The 18,306-nt window shown below is 39.2% G+C and overlaps 1 protein-coding gene across 6 annotated transcripts in view; it reads right to left on the bottom strand.

The window, feature by feature from the left end:
* The window catches only part of LOC137256244 (sodium-dependent dopamine transporter-like), a 36,865-nt gene extending 19,115 nt beyond the window's left edge, over positions 1–17,750 (bottom strand). For 2 of the 6 annotated variants that reach the window (XM_067793970.1, XM_067793972.1), the window contains exons 1-4: positions 13,718–13,951; positions 2,727–2,843; positions 920–1,051; positions 146–461 (exon numbers count right to left, since the gene is read on the bottom strand). In XM_067793970.1, the coding sequence (XP_067650071.1) occupies positions 146–461; positions 920–1,051; positions 2,727–2,841 (563 nt within the window). In that variant the 5' untranslated portion in view covers positions 2,842–2,843; positions 13,718–13,951. Of the gene's footprint in view, positions 1–145; positions 462–919; positions 1,052–2,726; positions 2,844–13,717; positions 13,967–17,579 lie in introns of those variants that run through there. The other 4 variants (XM_067793969.1, XM_067793974.1, XM_067793968.1 and 1 more) reach the window with 4 other exon arrangements.
* Between the last annotated feature and the right edge of the window lie 556 nt (positions 17,751–18,306).

Consider the following 18,306-nt stretch of genomic DNA (forward strand, 5'->3'; position numbering starts at 1 on the left):
GAATGACGACCTTTCGAATGCGCTGCTTTAACCACGAGGCCACATCGCCCTCCCCGTCGGGAAGTGATCAGGAAGACAAAACATAACCGTTCGCTATGTCGGTTTGCAAATTAAGGAAAATCAATTTGTCTTGACTTCATCTAACCTCCAGAACTCCTCTGCCGCTGTCATCCCCGACACAGTAGCAGTCCAGTTCCCCGTCCCATTAAACCCAGATGATGCGTTATGCAAAGCCCCTGGGACAATAGACGCAGTCAGCGTAGCATTAGTGGCATTCCCTGGCATCCCAACATTGACGTCGCTCTGTGATATGCACGATGGCGTGTTCCAGGAGTTGCCACAGTGCGCCCATGGGATCTGGGCGCTGAACGAGAAGTAGAGGTAGAAGAAGAACCATGCGAAAAGGACCGGATAATACGTAGAGAAGAACATGGAGATCAGGACGTTACCGAGGCCGATACCTGGAGGAAAAAAAACCCCAAAATTATATACATCGAAAACGATTGAAGCCATTGGCATGCCATCTGATAAATGTGTACACATGGTTTGTGACTTGGGGGAATCTTACGCGATTCCTCATTAATCTCCAAAACAAAGCATTGTCATTACTTGATAGTTGAGACCTTTACATTGACCTAATGGCCACTTCGACATCGTCTTTAGTTTGCAACATAAGCTGATGCCCCGGCTTCTCCATTTCTCACTGGCGTAACAGACCTAATACACCACATAAATATTTTAGTGTAAAGTGAAATTCATCGGTACCTTTTCACTTAAAACGGTTTTACATTTGGTTTAGAAAGGTGACTTTGTTTTGCGGGTCAGTACAGTTTCTTAGCAGATATTGGTCACTCACTTTAACCACCTTTGACTCACGACATAGAATCTTCACTAAGCTAAAATATGCAGACATATGTACCTTTAAACGGCGGACATAGGTTCCACACTCTGACAGGTCCACTCTGACCATACTGACCAATCACCATCTCCAGGAACACACAGGGGATTGCGCCGATAACGCTGAACACGAGGAACAGGAACAGGAATGCTCCTTGACAAAAGCAAGTGTACAATGGTGAGTGGGTGAGTTTTGTTTTACGCCTCATTCAGAATTTTTCCAGCTACTAGTATATGACGGCAGTCTGTAAGTAATCGAGCCTGGACCAGACAATCCAGTGATCAACAACATGAGCATCGAACTACACATTTGGGTTACGATGACATGTGTCAACAAAGTCAACGAGTCTGACCATCCGATCACGGTAGTCGCCAGTAACGACAAGCATGGGTTGGTGAAGACCAGTTCTAACCGGATCTTCACGTGTGGTATATATTCGTATTGACAATATATTACTGAATACAAATACGTGATATATACGAAAAGTTGACGTGTATGCATGAGCACTACAAAAAGGAATGAGTGTGAAGAAGCGATAGATTTGTATATTAAGCATATCCCACGCGTTCCAACGTAATTGTCTGAAACAATTAAATGTGGGTTTGCATTTGATAGAATTACACAGATATGTCAAGAACACAACACTATTTGCTCCGCAGTCATTCTCTGAAACACTACAAGTGCAATGTCTAATAAAATCACCTCATGTATGATTGACAGCTTGCAATTTACCTGGTGCAGATCACGTTGTTCACATGTTTTACCCTTTTAACGCCAATATGGTATCTATATCTTCGCGCCTTTTCGCGCTTTCGTGCTTTATCGCATTGTGCAAGTACTTCCTTTGAAGCGTAGTTCGTCTGTCGTAAGAGTGTTCGGTAATCATGCGTCTGACAGTACCTTTCTTGGGGTGAATATGTTTTGAGACCCGATGAATATTCTGATTCTCGACCCCTACATGGGTACAGTGTGTGAAGCCCCTTTTTGGTGCACCCTGTCGTGATAATGCAGGAATATTGCTAAACGCGACGTAACACAAAATTCACTTTCTCTGATGCTGGGCAGTAACCATACGAGAACTGTTATTTTCCATATAGTTATTATGGAGTTGCTACCGCTTGCATAAAAGTCATATAATTTGGACTGGCACATTAATGATGAAACTGACATTTAACGATTTTTACCACGTGAACATCGACTCGTTCCTTCTCCAAGCTGTGGTGGGTTATAACATCTTTCTCATACTTATAACCTAAGGGACCACTGTTCCCCAAAAAACAACAACAAACAAACAAAACAAAAAAAACAACCAAACAAAAAATACCACAAAAAACCCAAAACACCCCCCCTCAAACATAAAAAAACACAATAAACAACAACAAGAAACAAAAACAACAAAAAAGAACAAAACAAAAACAAAAAACGTTCAACACCGTTGAAGCTCTACACGTGAAACAGTTTTTTAACATTTCACAATTCAGTAAAATCCACACCGATCTCAGTCTGCATCTCCGATTACTAAGGACAAAACTCCAGCTGTGCTGTATTGTGACAGATGCTTCAACAAGATTGCAACAACACCTTGACAAACTCCTGTTTGTGTAAGGCGTGCAAAGCCATCTTTCTAAATTAGCCAAAATTAGCATTTGTGACTACTTCTGTAAAGCGCCTCAGAGTATTTTATTGAATAAATCATATAGGGCGGCATACACATTTTGTATATCATTGCTTTAAGACACATCTAAAACAGGCATAACTGTCGAACTTTCCTTCCGAGTGCAGCTAATACAACTTGGTTTAATTTACTGTTAAAACACCTTTTACTTACCTCCGCCATTTCTCATACACATGTAAGGAAACTTCCACATCCCTCCGACTCCCACGGAGTACCCAAGTATCGTCAACATGTAGTCCACATGGGAGTGCCATTTTTCCCGCCCCATCCCTGATAGATGGAAACATGGACTACCATCATTTTACAACGACCACTGACTGAGTGAGTGAGGTAATACTTTACATCACATCGGCAAATTTGCAACCATATCGTGACGAGAACAAGTTAAAATGCCATTGCATTTTAAAACCAAAACTATCAGAAACTAAAACACTATTGACGAAGAACAGTAAAACCTATAGCACACCAAAGACATCCATTTAATACTAGTACTTAAATCTGAAACAGTTTACTAGGGACACAGTGACCACTGGGCTTTAATAACCAGTCAGCCAAAAATACAAAACGTTAGACTGGCTTGACCATACCTTTTGACTACACCCATAAACGAATTCCTTTCAGTGTACATAGCAAACTAGCTTAAAGATATGAATGGACAGCTGATTATCAGTAGATGTTTATTTTTAAGAATTTCAGTGCCTCCTCTGGAGGCTCAATGACGTCACCAAGCCACGTGACGAAGCCGAGGATCTCTGACGTCTTCAGAATTCCGGTTTCAATGATACATCAAGTCACGTGATCGAGAACATCATCAGGCGGGATATAAATGTATAGCTCATCAATAACCAAACGTATGCATGGCGTCACAGGTCAGCAAAGTCTAAGGGTATTCTGCTGTCTAATTGCGCAAACGCAATTCATTAACTGAGCTTTACGAAGCTGAATCAATGCCTAATAATGAATATGAATTTGAATACACATATCGAAATCTTTTACAACATTTGCGATTTGCACGGGAGTTGCGCAGAATGGAATGACAGCTGTTGAACTGTGCATTCATTCAGGACAAAACTGGCTCTCCACAGACTGTGAATCGGAGTATATTGAAACGTCTCAACACGTGATAAAAAATAATAATGCACTGCTTAAGGCTATCTTGTATTGCATAACCAGCTTGAACCCATGGAGGTTGTTGTTGTTAGAGTCGTACACTCTGTGTCCCTATAGTTACATACTTTCAAAATTTGTAACCCTCTTTTGCCAATGTGTAACCAGTGTGTATAACTGTCTGTAATGAATGAAAAAGATTAAAACAATAATTTGAGTGCTTAGAGCGTTAGACGGTCGATACCCAAAGGCCAACTATTAACTATTATGGTTTCAACAAAATGTTAAAGTTCATTCTGACAAATTTACATTTAGCCTACATACCTCCTGACCTAGAAACCCTGCTAGGGCTGCAGAAAAAGAAATAAACGCATGGACTAAAATGTCAACACGAAACGTAGTACTGGTTCTGTCCTCATCGAGAGAGAATAGACATGATAAACAGATTCAAAATCTCCTTACAATAACAGGCAAGGGACGCCCCGACCAATTTCGGACGTACAGCTTCAAGATATTGGTAACAATTTTTTTAATGTCTCTTCCTGTATGCTCATTAATTCTGAGACACTTCTTGGAAAGCAAAGTATAAAACCACAGATGTCTGCTGGAAGCTTGCAGTTTCTGTGACCTGTTTTCAATAGTTTACTTATGTAACGAACCCCGTTACATAAGGAATACATATAGGCATTTGCTGTGTACTTGGGTACATAGGTGTAATAAGTGGGGTTTTTTTACGTAAGGAAATTTTCAGATTTCTCTACCAAAGGCAAGAAACAAATCAACTGTGTGTTTTTATTATCATGAATAATAAACCAGGGTAGCGACCATAGCTACCAAAATTTACGTATGATTGGTATCACAGCTGAACCAACACTCAAAACTATCTAAATATAAAGCTTTGTAATCTTTCGGACTGTTTTCAATCGTTTACAACCACATCGTTGCATGTTTGCTTGAGGCAGTAGGAGAGTTAAAAGTAATTCAGGTTATGGATGTTTCCGACATTGTGAAAACAGGATCATACAGTGGTGGCAAACCAAGGTCTACCCAAACTTGGGATTCGAACCCCAAGTCACAAGATGAAGGAAGCTAAGTGGATACATTTTTCTTGGGCCAGTTTCCAATATAACTGGTTGGTTGTGTTTTGGTGTTTAATGCTGCATTCAATTACATTCGAGTGAACGTCAGCAGTCTGAAAATAATCATGTCTGGACCAGACAATCCAGTGATTAATAGCATGAACATCAATTCAATATTTTGGGATCCAATGACATGTATCAACAAGTCAGTGAGGCTGACCACCCGATCCCGTTAGTCGCCTCTCACGACAAGCATAGTCGGCTTTTATGGCATGCATGGGTTGTTGAAGGCCTATGCTACCCCGGGCCTTCACGGGTCTGCAACCTTCGAATTACAATACGACTGCAATCAGATCAATCAGACATTGCCGATGGATATGGTGTTCAGATCTTTCATCTGATCCACCCAAAGTTGGACATCTATTGGATTTCACGGAAAAAGAGGACACCTAAAAGAGGATGTTAGGTGAACGTTTTGCAAAATTGGGATCAGATGGGCTTAAGATGAGAATCCGTTCTTCGGAAGTGTGATCAACACAAATGTGAGGAGCTGTCTGAACTTGCGTTTGTTGTTGATAACCACTGTGACCAGATTAATTGTAGGTGTTTGTCATAATATTGACATGCCGTCTATCTTCCCACTCGAGTCAGGTATTAGATCCACCGCGAGGTGTTCATAAGGTGTTTCAACAACCCTTTCATCAAGAGTTAGGAATCTACTTTTGTTATCAGGAAACAAATCTTCCAGGAATTTCCTTCACATGCTGTCTGTCCACGGGTTAATAAAAAAATTGTTACATAATGAAAATTTATAGCATGGCATGAGATTCTCTGCTTCTCGGGTACAGGTCTTTCAATAGCAAAAAGATAATGGAGGATACTTTTCATTGTGGGAGGTTTGAGTAAGTAGACGAAAAATTCGCTTGTCATTCTTTGCTTCAGATAAAACAAATCATCCAATATCATCATGATCTTGTTGTGGTAATCGAAGTAATTTTCATCTTTGAGACTGTAAGGCATACTTAGGGTAATTAAAGGTAAAGAGGTTGCCACACGCTCTAACAACACACAATACAGTCTGGCAGAGGTTGAATTATTCCATATTGTAACATGTTGAAGGTATGCACCGACTTTCAACATCCAGTGGTTCCGACAATTATGCCAATGAAAGGAATATTTTACTGCTGATGCCTTTCCCCAGGAGGAGGAGGTGTTTATCCACAGGAAGAGGAAGTTTCTTATCCGTAGGAGGAGGAGATAAGTTTTGTATTGATTGATGTACCTGCTTCTGATGTCTCTTGTCACAGCCTAGACAAGTGGCAGTAACCTCCATGGTGGTTAAACACAAGTGTGGGATTACAGGATCTGAAGCATTCGTTTATTCCCTTCAGGCCGCTTGGGTTCATTGAGAAATCAGTTCATGAGTATGAAAATAACTTCTCCCCAGCATGAATACCTTTCTTCACCAGTTCCCAATTTGTATCATTGTTTCTTCAGTTGTAACAGGACAATGTTTTCATGTTATCAGACAATTTAAAATTTCAGTTTATGATGTAAATATTAAATATCGTATTAAGCGATGGCAGAAATGTGTTTGTACAAATATGTAAAGGATTAACTTATTAAACACAATGTGTTGACGCAAAACAGACTATTGCGTTATGACAGAAATCAGCGTATAAAACCCTAAAGAATGTTGCCGGCCCTGTTAACATGTAACCAGTCCTGCATAAAATGTAGGAAAGTGAGATATGGTGTTAAAAGAAAGTAATTAAAGAATCACTTGTAGTGAGGTAAACGTAAACATGTGCAAAAGCAAACGTAATATAACCATGACTTGATGGTCACTGTTAATTCATTTAGTGTCACTTACATCAGAAAAGAACGAAATTATTCATTGGCTGAAAGCATTCTCTAGACCAGTAACATTTACTTTTTACATAAATGGGTAGTCAGATCTGTGGAAGTTACAGCTTGATTGATCATGAACGATACAGACATCGTCTAGTTACCACATTTATAAATTATTTTCGTGGTATTTCCCGTAGTGAATGACATTGTCAAATATATACCCTTGGAAAATATATTATCAGCGCACAGGGCCGGCTATAAGATAAAGTTGTCAGTCCGTCATGTAACTAGCAAGCAGCGGGCCGCCGGGCAAACGCTATTTCATACACTGCAGAAATGTATTTGTACAAATGTGTAAAGGATTAACTTATTAAACACTGAGGATTACATGATGACTGAAATGTGTTTGTACACAAGTATAAAGGATTAAATTATTTAGCACAGCATATTTGACGCAGAACTGAGCCATACAGGAACCCATTACGCACAGTGGCGAGCTTTACGTCTTATAGCGAGTAATGGAGACAATTGCTGCGACACGGCCTTGTATTTAAGCAAAAGTTTGAACATTTAAATATACTGCGATGCACAGTCTCTTGAATGCCATTTTTTGCCCTGATGGAATACGACAAATCAACAGCTTACATTCCATTCTGCGTGACTCTCTGAGGGCAAGCTTTCATTGAATAGCCCGTGCAAATGCCGAACGCAGTAAAGGACTTCCATATATGAGCATTCGTTACTAGGCATTGATTCAACTTCGTTAAGGCTCAGTGAATGAATTGCATTTTGTGCAATGTGACAGTAGAATGCCCTTAAACTTGACCTGTGATGTCATGCATACATTTGGTTATTGATGACCTATGCATGTCAAATTGCACTGTAAGAGATGTCTTCGGTCACGTGACTTGATATATCATTGAAACCGGAAGTCTAATGACGTCAGCGAGCTTCTCGACTTGTTCAAGTCGCTTGTTGACGTCAGTTTTTTTGGTTTTGTTTAACGCTGCTCTCAGCAATATTCCAGCTGTGGTCTGAAAATGCCTAAATCTGAACCAGACATTCCAGTGATCAGCATCCTAAACATCAAGCTATCCAAATGGAATACGATGACAAGTGTCAACCAGCTGCAGGTCAGCGACCCTGACCACCTGATCTTGTTAGTCGTCTCTTACAACAAGCAGGGGTTGCTCTGTTCTTCACGGGTCCATAAAAGGAAGAACTTACAGACTAATACGGCGAGGCAACATCTTTGATGTGTCGACAAATCGAAACTGCTTTTTATCAGCCACCACACACTATCGATAATATAGATTCTTGTCGGGCAGGGTTTATGGCGACTGTTAACATCGTTATTCAATGACAAGCGTACCGTGCAGAAGGTCCGAGATCGTTCAGGAATTATGAGGCATTGTAACGAAACATTTGACCCCTGAACAATTATGGTGGTACACGGAGCATGGTACGTGGTACGCAAGTGAATTAATAACGTACCTCTGTTGACCCAGTAGAACGAGATGGTAATAAGGCCGGGCGGGACAACTTAGGAATGGCCAGCGAGTCCTAACTTGACGCACAGAAGGAATCAAGCTACAAAGACATATTTTATATCATTGGAAAGATCTCTAGCAGATGAACACGAAAAGTTCATGTGCCAGTGTGTCCACGAGGTAATAAGCTCACAAAATTGGCTCTGAAAATGCATTTCTGCAGAAATTTCTGGCAGAATTTTTTTTCTACAGAAATTTCTGGCGATTTTTTTTCTTTCTGCAGAAATTTCTGGCAGAGATGTTTTTACTGCAGAAATTTCTGGCAGAATGTTTTTATTTCACTACCAGAATTATCTTAATTTAACAAAATTGTGTCTATCTTTGGATGCCTTATTACGGACTTTCTTTAGATGATGTGTTCTTGATAGTACAATCATAGTGACAAAACTATCTAGACAAATACCATTCTGTGTAAATACATTTAAAAGGCTAAATATTTGGAAGAGTGTGTATTAGACCGTCCTTTCACCTGTATCAGATAATTTATGACACATGAATTTATGATCTGAATTGCTGGGCTTGGGGTATTTTTGCATCAGAATACGAATATCTGATTGATCAGCAGGAAACTGAAATAGGCAGTATGTACACTTCTGTGAATATAAAGTATCCTCATGATGTTTTGCATGCATTTGTAAACTTCAGGTAATAAAAAGGATGGTGATGATGTTAATACCCCCAAGACCGGTATGAGGAATTTGAACAATTCGTATCATTATGCCATTAGATGTTTTGGTTGAGTTCTGTGTTAGACCTATTCCATACACTGTTTCAGGAGTACTTCTTGGCAAAGAGGACAGATGAGGCAGACTTTATCAATCAGCACCTGTTCGTTTACTACTGTTTTTACAACTTAATACCTCCTGATTATTTTCGTCATGGCTGCGCTGTTTGCTGTTTTCAGTTCCCACCTGGCCTGATCCAGTTATCTACTCCTTGTTATTCAAGTACATGATGTTTGTCACAACATTCAATAATTCTAATCACTTGCTTGTTGTCACTGTTACCTTGAACATGGTGTAAGAACCTACACAGAAACGTTGCTACATGCAGTTAACACGAAGTTATTATTAATATAACACGATACCGCGTATGCGTGTCTTACAGTCTTAACGTAAGTTGAAAAAAAAATGAAAGTCTTGCGCCGTGCTTGAGTTGTGAACCGAGGATTAAGTTGCCATTACATCGGTGATGGTTAAAAAGACCTGCGGAGTAACATGTTACTGTCAGCCGTCTCATTGCGGGACGGACAAAATCCCATAACAAAAAAATTCTTTGGACAAAATCCCATTCAAGAATGACTCACGTGGTACAATATCCCGTTTATATTTGTTATTGCTACCCTTTTTCACCAAGACCCCAGTGAGTTAATTATCATCTCATCATGACAGAAGCTAGTGAGATAAGTTGATGGACGTGTTTTCGTGACAAAGGCCAGTGGTTGAAGTGTTAAACTGTATGAATGTGTCTGTGATGATGACAGTTTATATCAGTGTTCTAGTGTACCGTCGTCATATTATCAGTTGCATGTTTTTCAAACAGGAATAGAAAGACTTATGTTAGTCACTCGTGGATTCGTACAAAATACAGTGTTAAACTGTTTGTAAATATTCCAATCATTATGATTCACCCATCCACTTCTAAGCATATACAATAGAAGAAGTTGTTATCCATTAATATTATATATTGAAATGTTGGGTTTTGTACATACAGAACTTGAAACTGACAATCTGAGTTTGCACCCAGTTCCGTCCGACCCAGTCATCCGGGAAAAATGGAGGTAGTTTGTTTGCAACCCACAGACGTAATAACATGTCATGTGTACAGGAATCGCACCTGCCTGTCTGTGTAATTACATAATGTGACAGAGACAGACCCCAGGTGCGCGAGCCATAAATCAATGTAGTTTGTTTATGGTGTATAGTCTGATAGGTGTTAAGCTGGTCAATGATTGAAGTTGAGTATTGCATATTGTCATCAGCAAACAAGCAGAGTGACAGGTGACAATAAACAGACATTGCGTTTTGTCTGTGACAGAGACTGCTTGTCATAATCAAAATATTTTTCTATGTTTCCATACACATGATTTAAAACATTTCAGTTTTCAGGCTGAACAGTGAAAATAGCATTTCTAATACCACACATCTTTTTAAAAACATGATTTATTACTGCCGACCCAAGATGCTTGTAGCCACAAGAAACATCTCTTGTTCTCCCACTTCGACCGCAACGATAATCTTGCAAACATCACTTGTGTTTATACGAGTTGGCTTCCAGGTTTAAACTAATCACTGCACATGTGATATGGGTGGTGAAACCACTTTCCCCCACAGCACTGGGAAAGCGTTTGAACTCCGATTACGTGGTTTTTTTTAATCGCATTATTTTCAACTTTGTAACTTTAATTTGAATTTTTGATAACTGTTTTGTGTTGCATGTGACCTTGAACCGACAATACGTACTGGATATACTCTATAAAACGTCTATTGTTCATGCAGCACCAACTGGCATTCTTTCGGTGTATTCCCCGAGTGACCGCTCTCTGGATTGCGCAATTATTAACCGCGGTGTCCACTCAAGGACAACCGAAACGGAATGATGACCGCTTAGGGAGACAACCTGATGAACGACCAATTAACAGGTGTGAAAACTCGGTGGCCACTTCGGCACAAATCATTGTTTCAACGAAGCAATTACATTTTCGCGGGTGTTGTCACTTTGATCACTGATGCATTGTCGCATAGGTATTCTTTATCATCTCATCTGGTACGCTGGTCTTTTCGGGCATGTTGATGAATTCAAATTATGGCTAACATGTCTTACATTGTTATTATTGTACGTATGAAGTATATGTCCGGTTTCGTCTCCATTCGCCTTCAACCCATATCGCATACAAAAACATTGTAGGCTTAATGGGATTGGAAATCCACTAAGAATTTACAACTGTGAAACGGATGGGAATGATGCATAATTGTAAAAGCTCTGATGAAATACGTTGAAATTCTCACTGTAAAATACTCGGTTGTCTGGTACTAATAGGCTTTAAACAGGGGAAAACGGCATCATTTAAAGAAGGTCTGTATAAAATTATATAACGATGGTGTTTAATCTTATTCAGCTAAGATAATTCTGGTAGCCAAACAAAAATATCAGATCAGTTGATCACGCTAAGTGCTTATTACTTGGAATAAACATGAAACTACCACTCACGCAGGAGTATCATTAATTATAGTCTCTAATTTTGTCAAATTAAGATAATTCTGGTAGGGAAATAAAAAAATTCTGCCAGAAATGTCTGAAGGAAAAAAAATGTCTGCCAGAAATTTCTGCAGAAAAAATAATTTCGCCAGAGCTTTCTGTAGAAAACAAAAATTCTGTCAGAAATATCTGCAGAAATACATTTTCAGAGCCAGTTTGTGAATTTATGAACACGTGAAGACACTGGCACATGAACTTTTCGTGTTCATCTACTCGAGATCTTCCTAATGATATAAAATATGTCTTTGTACATGTAGCTTGCTCCCTTCTGTGTGTCAAGTTAGGACTCGCTGGCCATTCCTAAGTTGTCCCGCCCCCGCCCGGCCTTTAATACTTCTGATACTTGTGAGTATGAATTACAACGAGCTAATAGTTGATCTTTGGGTATCGACCTTCTAACGCTCTAAGCACTCAAATTAGTTTTTAATCATTTCATTCATTACAGAAAGTTATACACACTGGTTACACGTTGCCAAAGAGGGTTACACATATTGAAAGTATGTAACTATAAGGACACAGAGTACATGACTCTAACAGCAAACTCCATGGGTTCAATCTAGTTATGCATGAGCAAAGAAGACAATAATTACAAAGTGTGAAAAACATAAGTTTACAAAGTCAGGAAGTGCACAACTCCCGCTACAAACTCCATGGGTTGCAAACATGTTTGAAGTGGTCATACATCAGCAACAAAGAGATACTAACTTCAAACTGTAAAAACACAGGTCTCCCAAGTCAGGGAGTGCACAACTCCGGCTGCAAACTCCATGGGTTGCAAACATGTTTGAACTGCTCAAACATCAGCAACAAAGAGCTACTAACTTCAAAGTGTAAAAATATAGGTATACAAAGTTAGAGAGTGCACCAGTCCAACAGCAGACTGTGCGTTACAAGCCTGTCCAAGTTGGTTAAACATCAGCAACAAAGAGTTAATTCTTTCGCAATGTAAAAACATGGATATACGTACTATGTCAGGAAGTAATAAGCTCCAGCAATAAGCTTCATTAGTTACAAGCATGTTCTAGCTGGTTAGACATCAGCAACAAAGAGTTATGATTTCACAGTGCATAAAGATACTTATACCTCGTCAGGGAGTGCACCACCTCAACAATTATCACTCATACAAAGTTAAAATCTCTATGTTAATTCATTATATCGGTACATTTTGGGTTTACTTGAAGGACAAATATTAACTGTCAGTAAATCTTAATTCATGCTAAAGGGGAGCAACAACATTGGATTCGAACCAAAACGCTACGGATCGTTCAACCTCCATACAAAATGCCACCACTAGGGTTAAAATTACTAGCATTAAATTGTACAACTTAGGCTGTGGGAATGATGAAAAAGACGCACCAGTTTCAATACCTATTCGTGAAAGTGGGTAGACAGGTAAACGATACACATCTACTGCAAGTACCTTGTTTGCATGGAGGAATGTAGTTACAAATAGCATGGGAGAGAGTAATAGCCAAGCCAATATTTAAGCCATTTTATTATTGGAACATTTTCTAATACAATACGTCAGACGGCTGTCAAATGGCGGAATAATAACTAGCAATATATCAGAAAATAGTTTGAAATTGGTCGTAGACAGGATTTATACCTTAATTCCTTTAGTTACAGGTTATTGGTGCAAGTGTAGCCAGATATCAAACTGAAACAAATGTTACGCAGTTCAAATACAGGTAGGTAGGAAAATATTTTGAATGACTTGGTCTTGCGTACCATTTTAGGGGAACAATACTTTTATGTTACTCAACCACCGTCAATGGCAACGGACAGAAAAAATCACAGGTAATAATAATATACCACTCAGTTCTTAGCATTGTTTCAAATCAAACAGAATTTACTCATAAGCTCCTTCACCGGTTTGAATCTGAAATATGTTATCCAATAATTAATATCTATTGATCTATGTAGTACACATATAGCTGAGTTGCATTTTTTAACAGATTGTGGTAATTTGTATGGACTTCGAACGATCAGTAGCCTGTTGGTTCGAATCCAGTGTTGTTGCTCTCCTTGAGCATGAATTAAGATTACTGACAGTTAACATTTGTCCTTGAACATATTAAAAGAATCAACATTACAACAAAAGATCCCTAATTGTTTAGACACTAAAATATTTATCACGTGTAATGGAAAAAAACAAACAATGCCGTTTAGCAGGACATGCTTTACGGCAATTGTTTCCTTACAAGCGAATCTGGAATAGAATGGGCCTTCGGTACCCATGCTTGCCACAAATGGTGACTATGCTTGCTTTAAGAGGATTCATTAAACAGAGGCTGCTCACCTTTCAATATGTGGGTAATCTACAGCGGCCAAACGTCACCGACTCCTTCAGATCTCTAAAGGCAACACAAGTAGGAAATACAGCTAGTTACCAAACGTTAAGACGAAGTAATATGACGTGACCCGATTGAATGGATGGTGGTAGTCCCAATCCTAGACGTCCTATTCGCTCACACGGAACGAACGCAATGTTGTCTCAGCCCCCAGTCACACACAACAGCACCATAAAGTGTTTGATGTCACGTGAGTCGCAGCAATTCATCCAAGTTGACGGTAATTGAATAGGGCCTCTTAAAACGCTGGCAGGACTAGTTAGAATACTTTGTGTTTCATTGCGAGAAATCCCATTACGTTTTGCATGTCGTTGAAAAGACTGGATCCTTTACGACTCAATGTCAGCGATTGTTTGGTAGCGATTGGCGGACTCCCCTAGGCCTGCCACATGGCTTTAATCGTAGCATATGTGTCTATGTACGTATAGATTTATCTACATTGCTAACAGCTGAAGGGATGGTGTAAACCAGCTACGATCTATGCAGGAAGCAGGAGTGCTGTAAATCCCCATGGTCCGTAGCATGGTGATCTAACTCTAGACGTTGTGATATATAGCCTGTTTTATTTTTTTACATTGCATCGTCATCATTGTGGTAAGCAAGTGAGTTGGCCCTATACTGTCTTTGTTCACCCAGCAGCAGATGGGTAGCCGGTTTGAAATGACATGGGACTTTGTGCATTTCAAACTTCAACATTTTTGTTATGTTATGGCTTAATTTTCCCACAGCAGCTGACTGGATGGTATATATCCAGCTAGGGTCCATGCAGGTAGCAAAGATACTGTAAGTCCCCATGGTCCTTCGTGGTGATCTACCTTTTTGTTGATAGCGATCCATAGCCCGTTTTACGTGTACTGTCCTAATCTGACATCCAGTTCTAAAGATAAATACTTGTTTTATTTTTCATGTCTGTGATATTCTGCTTTTTTTGTCCGCCGTGACAGGCTTTTGTGATTTACATGTATGTTTGGTAAAGTTATAATAGTCTCTCATAACCATAAGCCGGTTGCTCACTTTTATTCTCTTTTTTCATACAGGCATTCTAGAAGTTGAGTGGATGAAGAATAAGGACTATGATTTAAGGATATACAACTTCTTTTATTCAGTGAGTGCGACGCTTGGACATAGATACTAATGTCCTTGTACCATTTGCTTGACAACGACATTAGTATCTATGTCGAAATGTCGCTCTCACTGAATAAAAGAAGTTGTATGTCCGTAAATCATAGTCCCCATTCTCAACTTTTATTCTGTATTATAGCTTTTATGTTCCTGTATTTCCAAATGTGAGGTAAGACTCAGATAAACAATCTGTCTGTCTGCCTGTCTGTCTGCCTGTCTATAATCTTCTTGCGCCTAACAGGCAGCTTGGGTTATCGGGGGTAATAATAGTAATCAGTGTGTTAGTACTTTAAGCACTGCTGTTTTGGGTGGAGATTAGCGCATTACAAAACTTATCATTATTATGTTATTATTATTCTGATAGGAGTTTCTGTGATTTATCTGTCAGGATGTTTGATTGTCAAGCATGTTTAAGTTATTGAGCTGGCTAACAATACATATAATAGAGGTCGAATATATTGATCATCGATCGATAGCGGAGACGCAACTTTGAGCAAACATGCCAAAAATGTTTAAAAGAATATAATATATTTCACATGACGCGGGCGTAGTGACATGTTTGGAATATTTCTGTGAGTCCTCTAATTGTATTCTTATTGATTAAGTGATAGTTATGATAGGTCACATTTCGTACCATCGGTATTAGTGCTTTAGCGGCACGCCTTTTAAGTTAGCACTTTAGAGTTGCCTCCCTTTGGTGCATTTGACTGTTCGAAAACAGGAGGCCGATCGCGAAGCTTCGATACTTCGCTGGAATGCACAAGAATCAGTGACTATGTATATATAAGCAGTGTATGACACTTCTACAAAAAGACAGGAAGCCCACAGGGCTGATACCTTAAAAATGTTGCCGTCCCTGTTAACATGTAACCAGCCCTGTATTAAATATAGGAAATTGAGATATGGTGTTAAAAGAAAGTAATGAATGAATTACATGTGGTAAAGGCAAACTTGCAAAAGTGGTCACTGTTAATTCATTTAGTGTCATAGCCATCAGAAAAGAACGACATTATTCATTGGCTGAAAGCATTCTCTAGACCAGTCACATTTAGTGTTAGAGAAATGGGGAGGTTAAAATTGATCTGAGGAAGTTAAAAGTTGATTGGTCATGAACTAAGCAGACATCATCTAGTCACCACGATTGTAAATTACTTTCGTAATATTTCCCGTAGTCAATGACATTGTCAAACATATACCCTTGGAAAATGCATTGGCGCACAGGGCCGTCTATAAAATAAACTTGTAAGCCCGCCATGTAACTAGCAAGCAGCGGGCCGCCGGGCAGACGCCATTTCAAACACTGATATAAGGCTGGTTGTGGTGTTGACGGGACACACACGCACACGGACTCCAGAGTTATACTGGTATTTTGTCATCATTCGGCCTATCTATGTCTGTCTGCCACTTCGCCAACGTTCGACCTACAAGATAACCCGCTTGTTATATAAAATTTAAACGAAAATCAAGACTTTGGTGACTTGAGATTATATTTGTGACCTGTTACTTTAGATTTGACTTGCATTGTACTAAAACCTCTGCACCTTGCTCTTGTCTGCTCAATACATGTTATTGAATATTTCAGACTTGTCAGTGTTTTGCTGGTTTATAGATGGATTTCTTACGGCAAATTATTAACTGTAACAAAATTCCCTGACCATAACACAAGTTTCAAATCGATAATAATCAATAATCTTTCCCGTTTACGATATATCCGATTAACGATCATTTAGCCAGTAGTACACGGAACTGGAGTGAGTGAGTTAGAAATGAGTTGAATGTCATATCGGAGGGATTTCAACCATATTGTTAGTATATAAAAGTTATAAAGTTATAATAACTATAGGTAAAGTAAAGAAACCTGTCAACGAATGACATAAACTAATGACACTCTCACAGATATGTATGTTTTAAAACTAGTAATGAAATTTAAAATATTTGAACCATACATGGCAAGACAATATAAAAACAGGCAATACCATTCTAGGGACCATGGGGGCTTACAGTGCCTTTTTCTACTTGCATAGACCCTAGTTGCATTCGCACCAATCCATTTAGCCGATGGCGATTGTAAGAAAAAAAATAGCCGGATTTTATAAGAACGAAAATTCTACGTTTAAAAAGCTGGTAATCTTAATTTTAACTTTTAAAGTACCCACTCAGGAGGACAATAATTTACAATACTTGAACCTCCGTTGAGGGTAACAGTTACTGATCTAAACTACCATCTATCTACGAAACACAGTAATCAGAGCTCATCAATGAAATCAGTTGTTTAGAAAAAAAAACAAAACAAACATGAACAAAACAAGAATTAAATAGGAATTTATAGTGGTAAATAAAAAAGATCCTTAGCTGTCTTCACGTTAAAATGTTTATCCCTTTTGCTATAGTACACGGAACTGGTACGTGGTATTATCGGCGAAGTAGACAGTCGAAGAACCAACCAATTCCTGTAAACCTCCAGTCATTAGTCATCACATGTTCCACAAGTACAGATGTCATAATACATGTACTAAGGGTCTAAGTGTTATTTTGCAAGAGCATTTTTGCTAAAAATTCAAGCCTTATGACTAAGCATTCAAATCACATTTTAACATTTTGAAATGTTCAGAGGTATCATGTATTACCTTGAAATAAGCACACAACAGCTATCCATTCACAAAGGCATTCTATTCAGATGAGTCATACCTGAGATGCAGCGATCCTGCTTTATACTGAACACAGTTCTGAAGTAGTGAATCCTCTGATAGCAAAGTTCAACGCATGTCAGGCGGCTTGTATGGGGATCTCGGTATGGAAATACAGCAACTTGAGCAGAATAGCCCAAACGTGGGAAATACACTTGTGTGAGGCGATTAGTCGCTGCTTCTCTGCTGTGGTTGTCCTGGATCGCGAAAGCTGAAGTTTTATGTTTTGTGAATAGATTATATCTTCCATAAAGATAGTAGAGCGTTATCAGTCGTTCAAGGTTCATGACCACATCCTCCAGATGATAGGGCGTTCTTGTGTTGTAGTCATGAATTATTCATGTATGTATTTTCTGTCAACGATTGTTGGATTGATAACAATGTGCAGTATCAATGACAGGGAGTTGGAAATAAACACCAATAAATATAAATGGAAATAAAAATACTTGGAAGAAGAAGAAGAAGATTCATTCCTGGGGAGTCTGGTGGACTAGGTCGCAGGTTACACGAATAGTGTTATCACGCCAAATAGATCCGAACTTGCACATGAGTGACTTTAGTTTTACGCCACACACAAAGTCTGGACCACTCAACAGCATGAGCATCGATCTCCGCAGTAGAGAACAGATGAATGACTTGTGACTTGTCAACCAGGTCATGCCGCCCTACGTCGTCTCTTGCAACAAACATGGGTTACTGAAGGCCAATAGTCTTCACGGGTTACCCTT

The sequence above is a fragment of the Haliotis asinina genome, chromosome 11, assembly GCF_037392515.1.
Source record: "Haliotis asinina isolate JCU_RB_2024 chromosome 11, JCU_Hal_asi_v2, whole genome shotgun sequence".
Lineage (NCBI taxonomy): Eukaryota > Metazoa > Mollusca > Gastropoda > Lepetellida > Haliotidae > Haliotis > Haliotis asinina.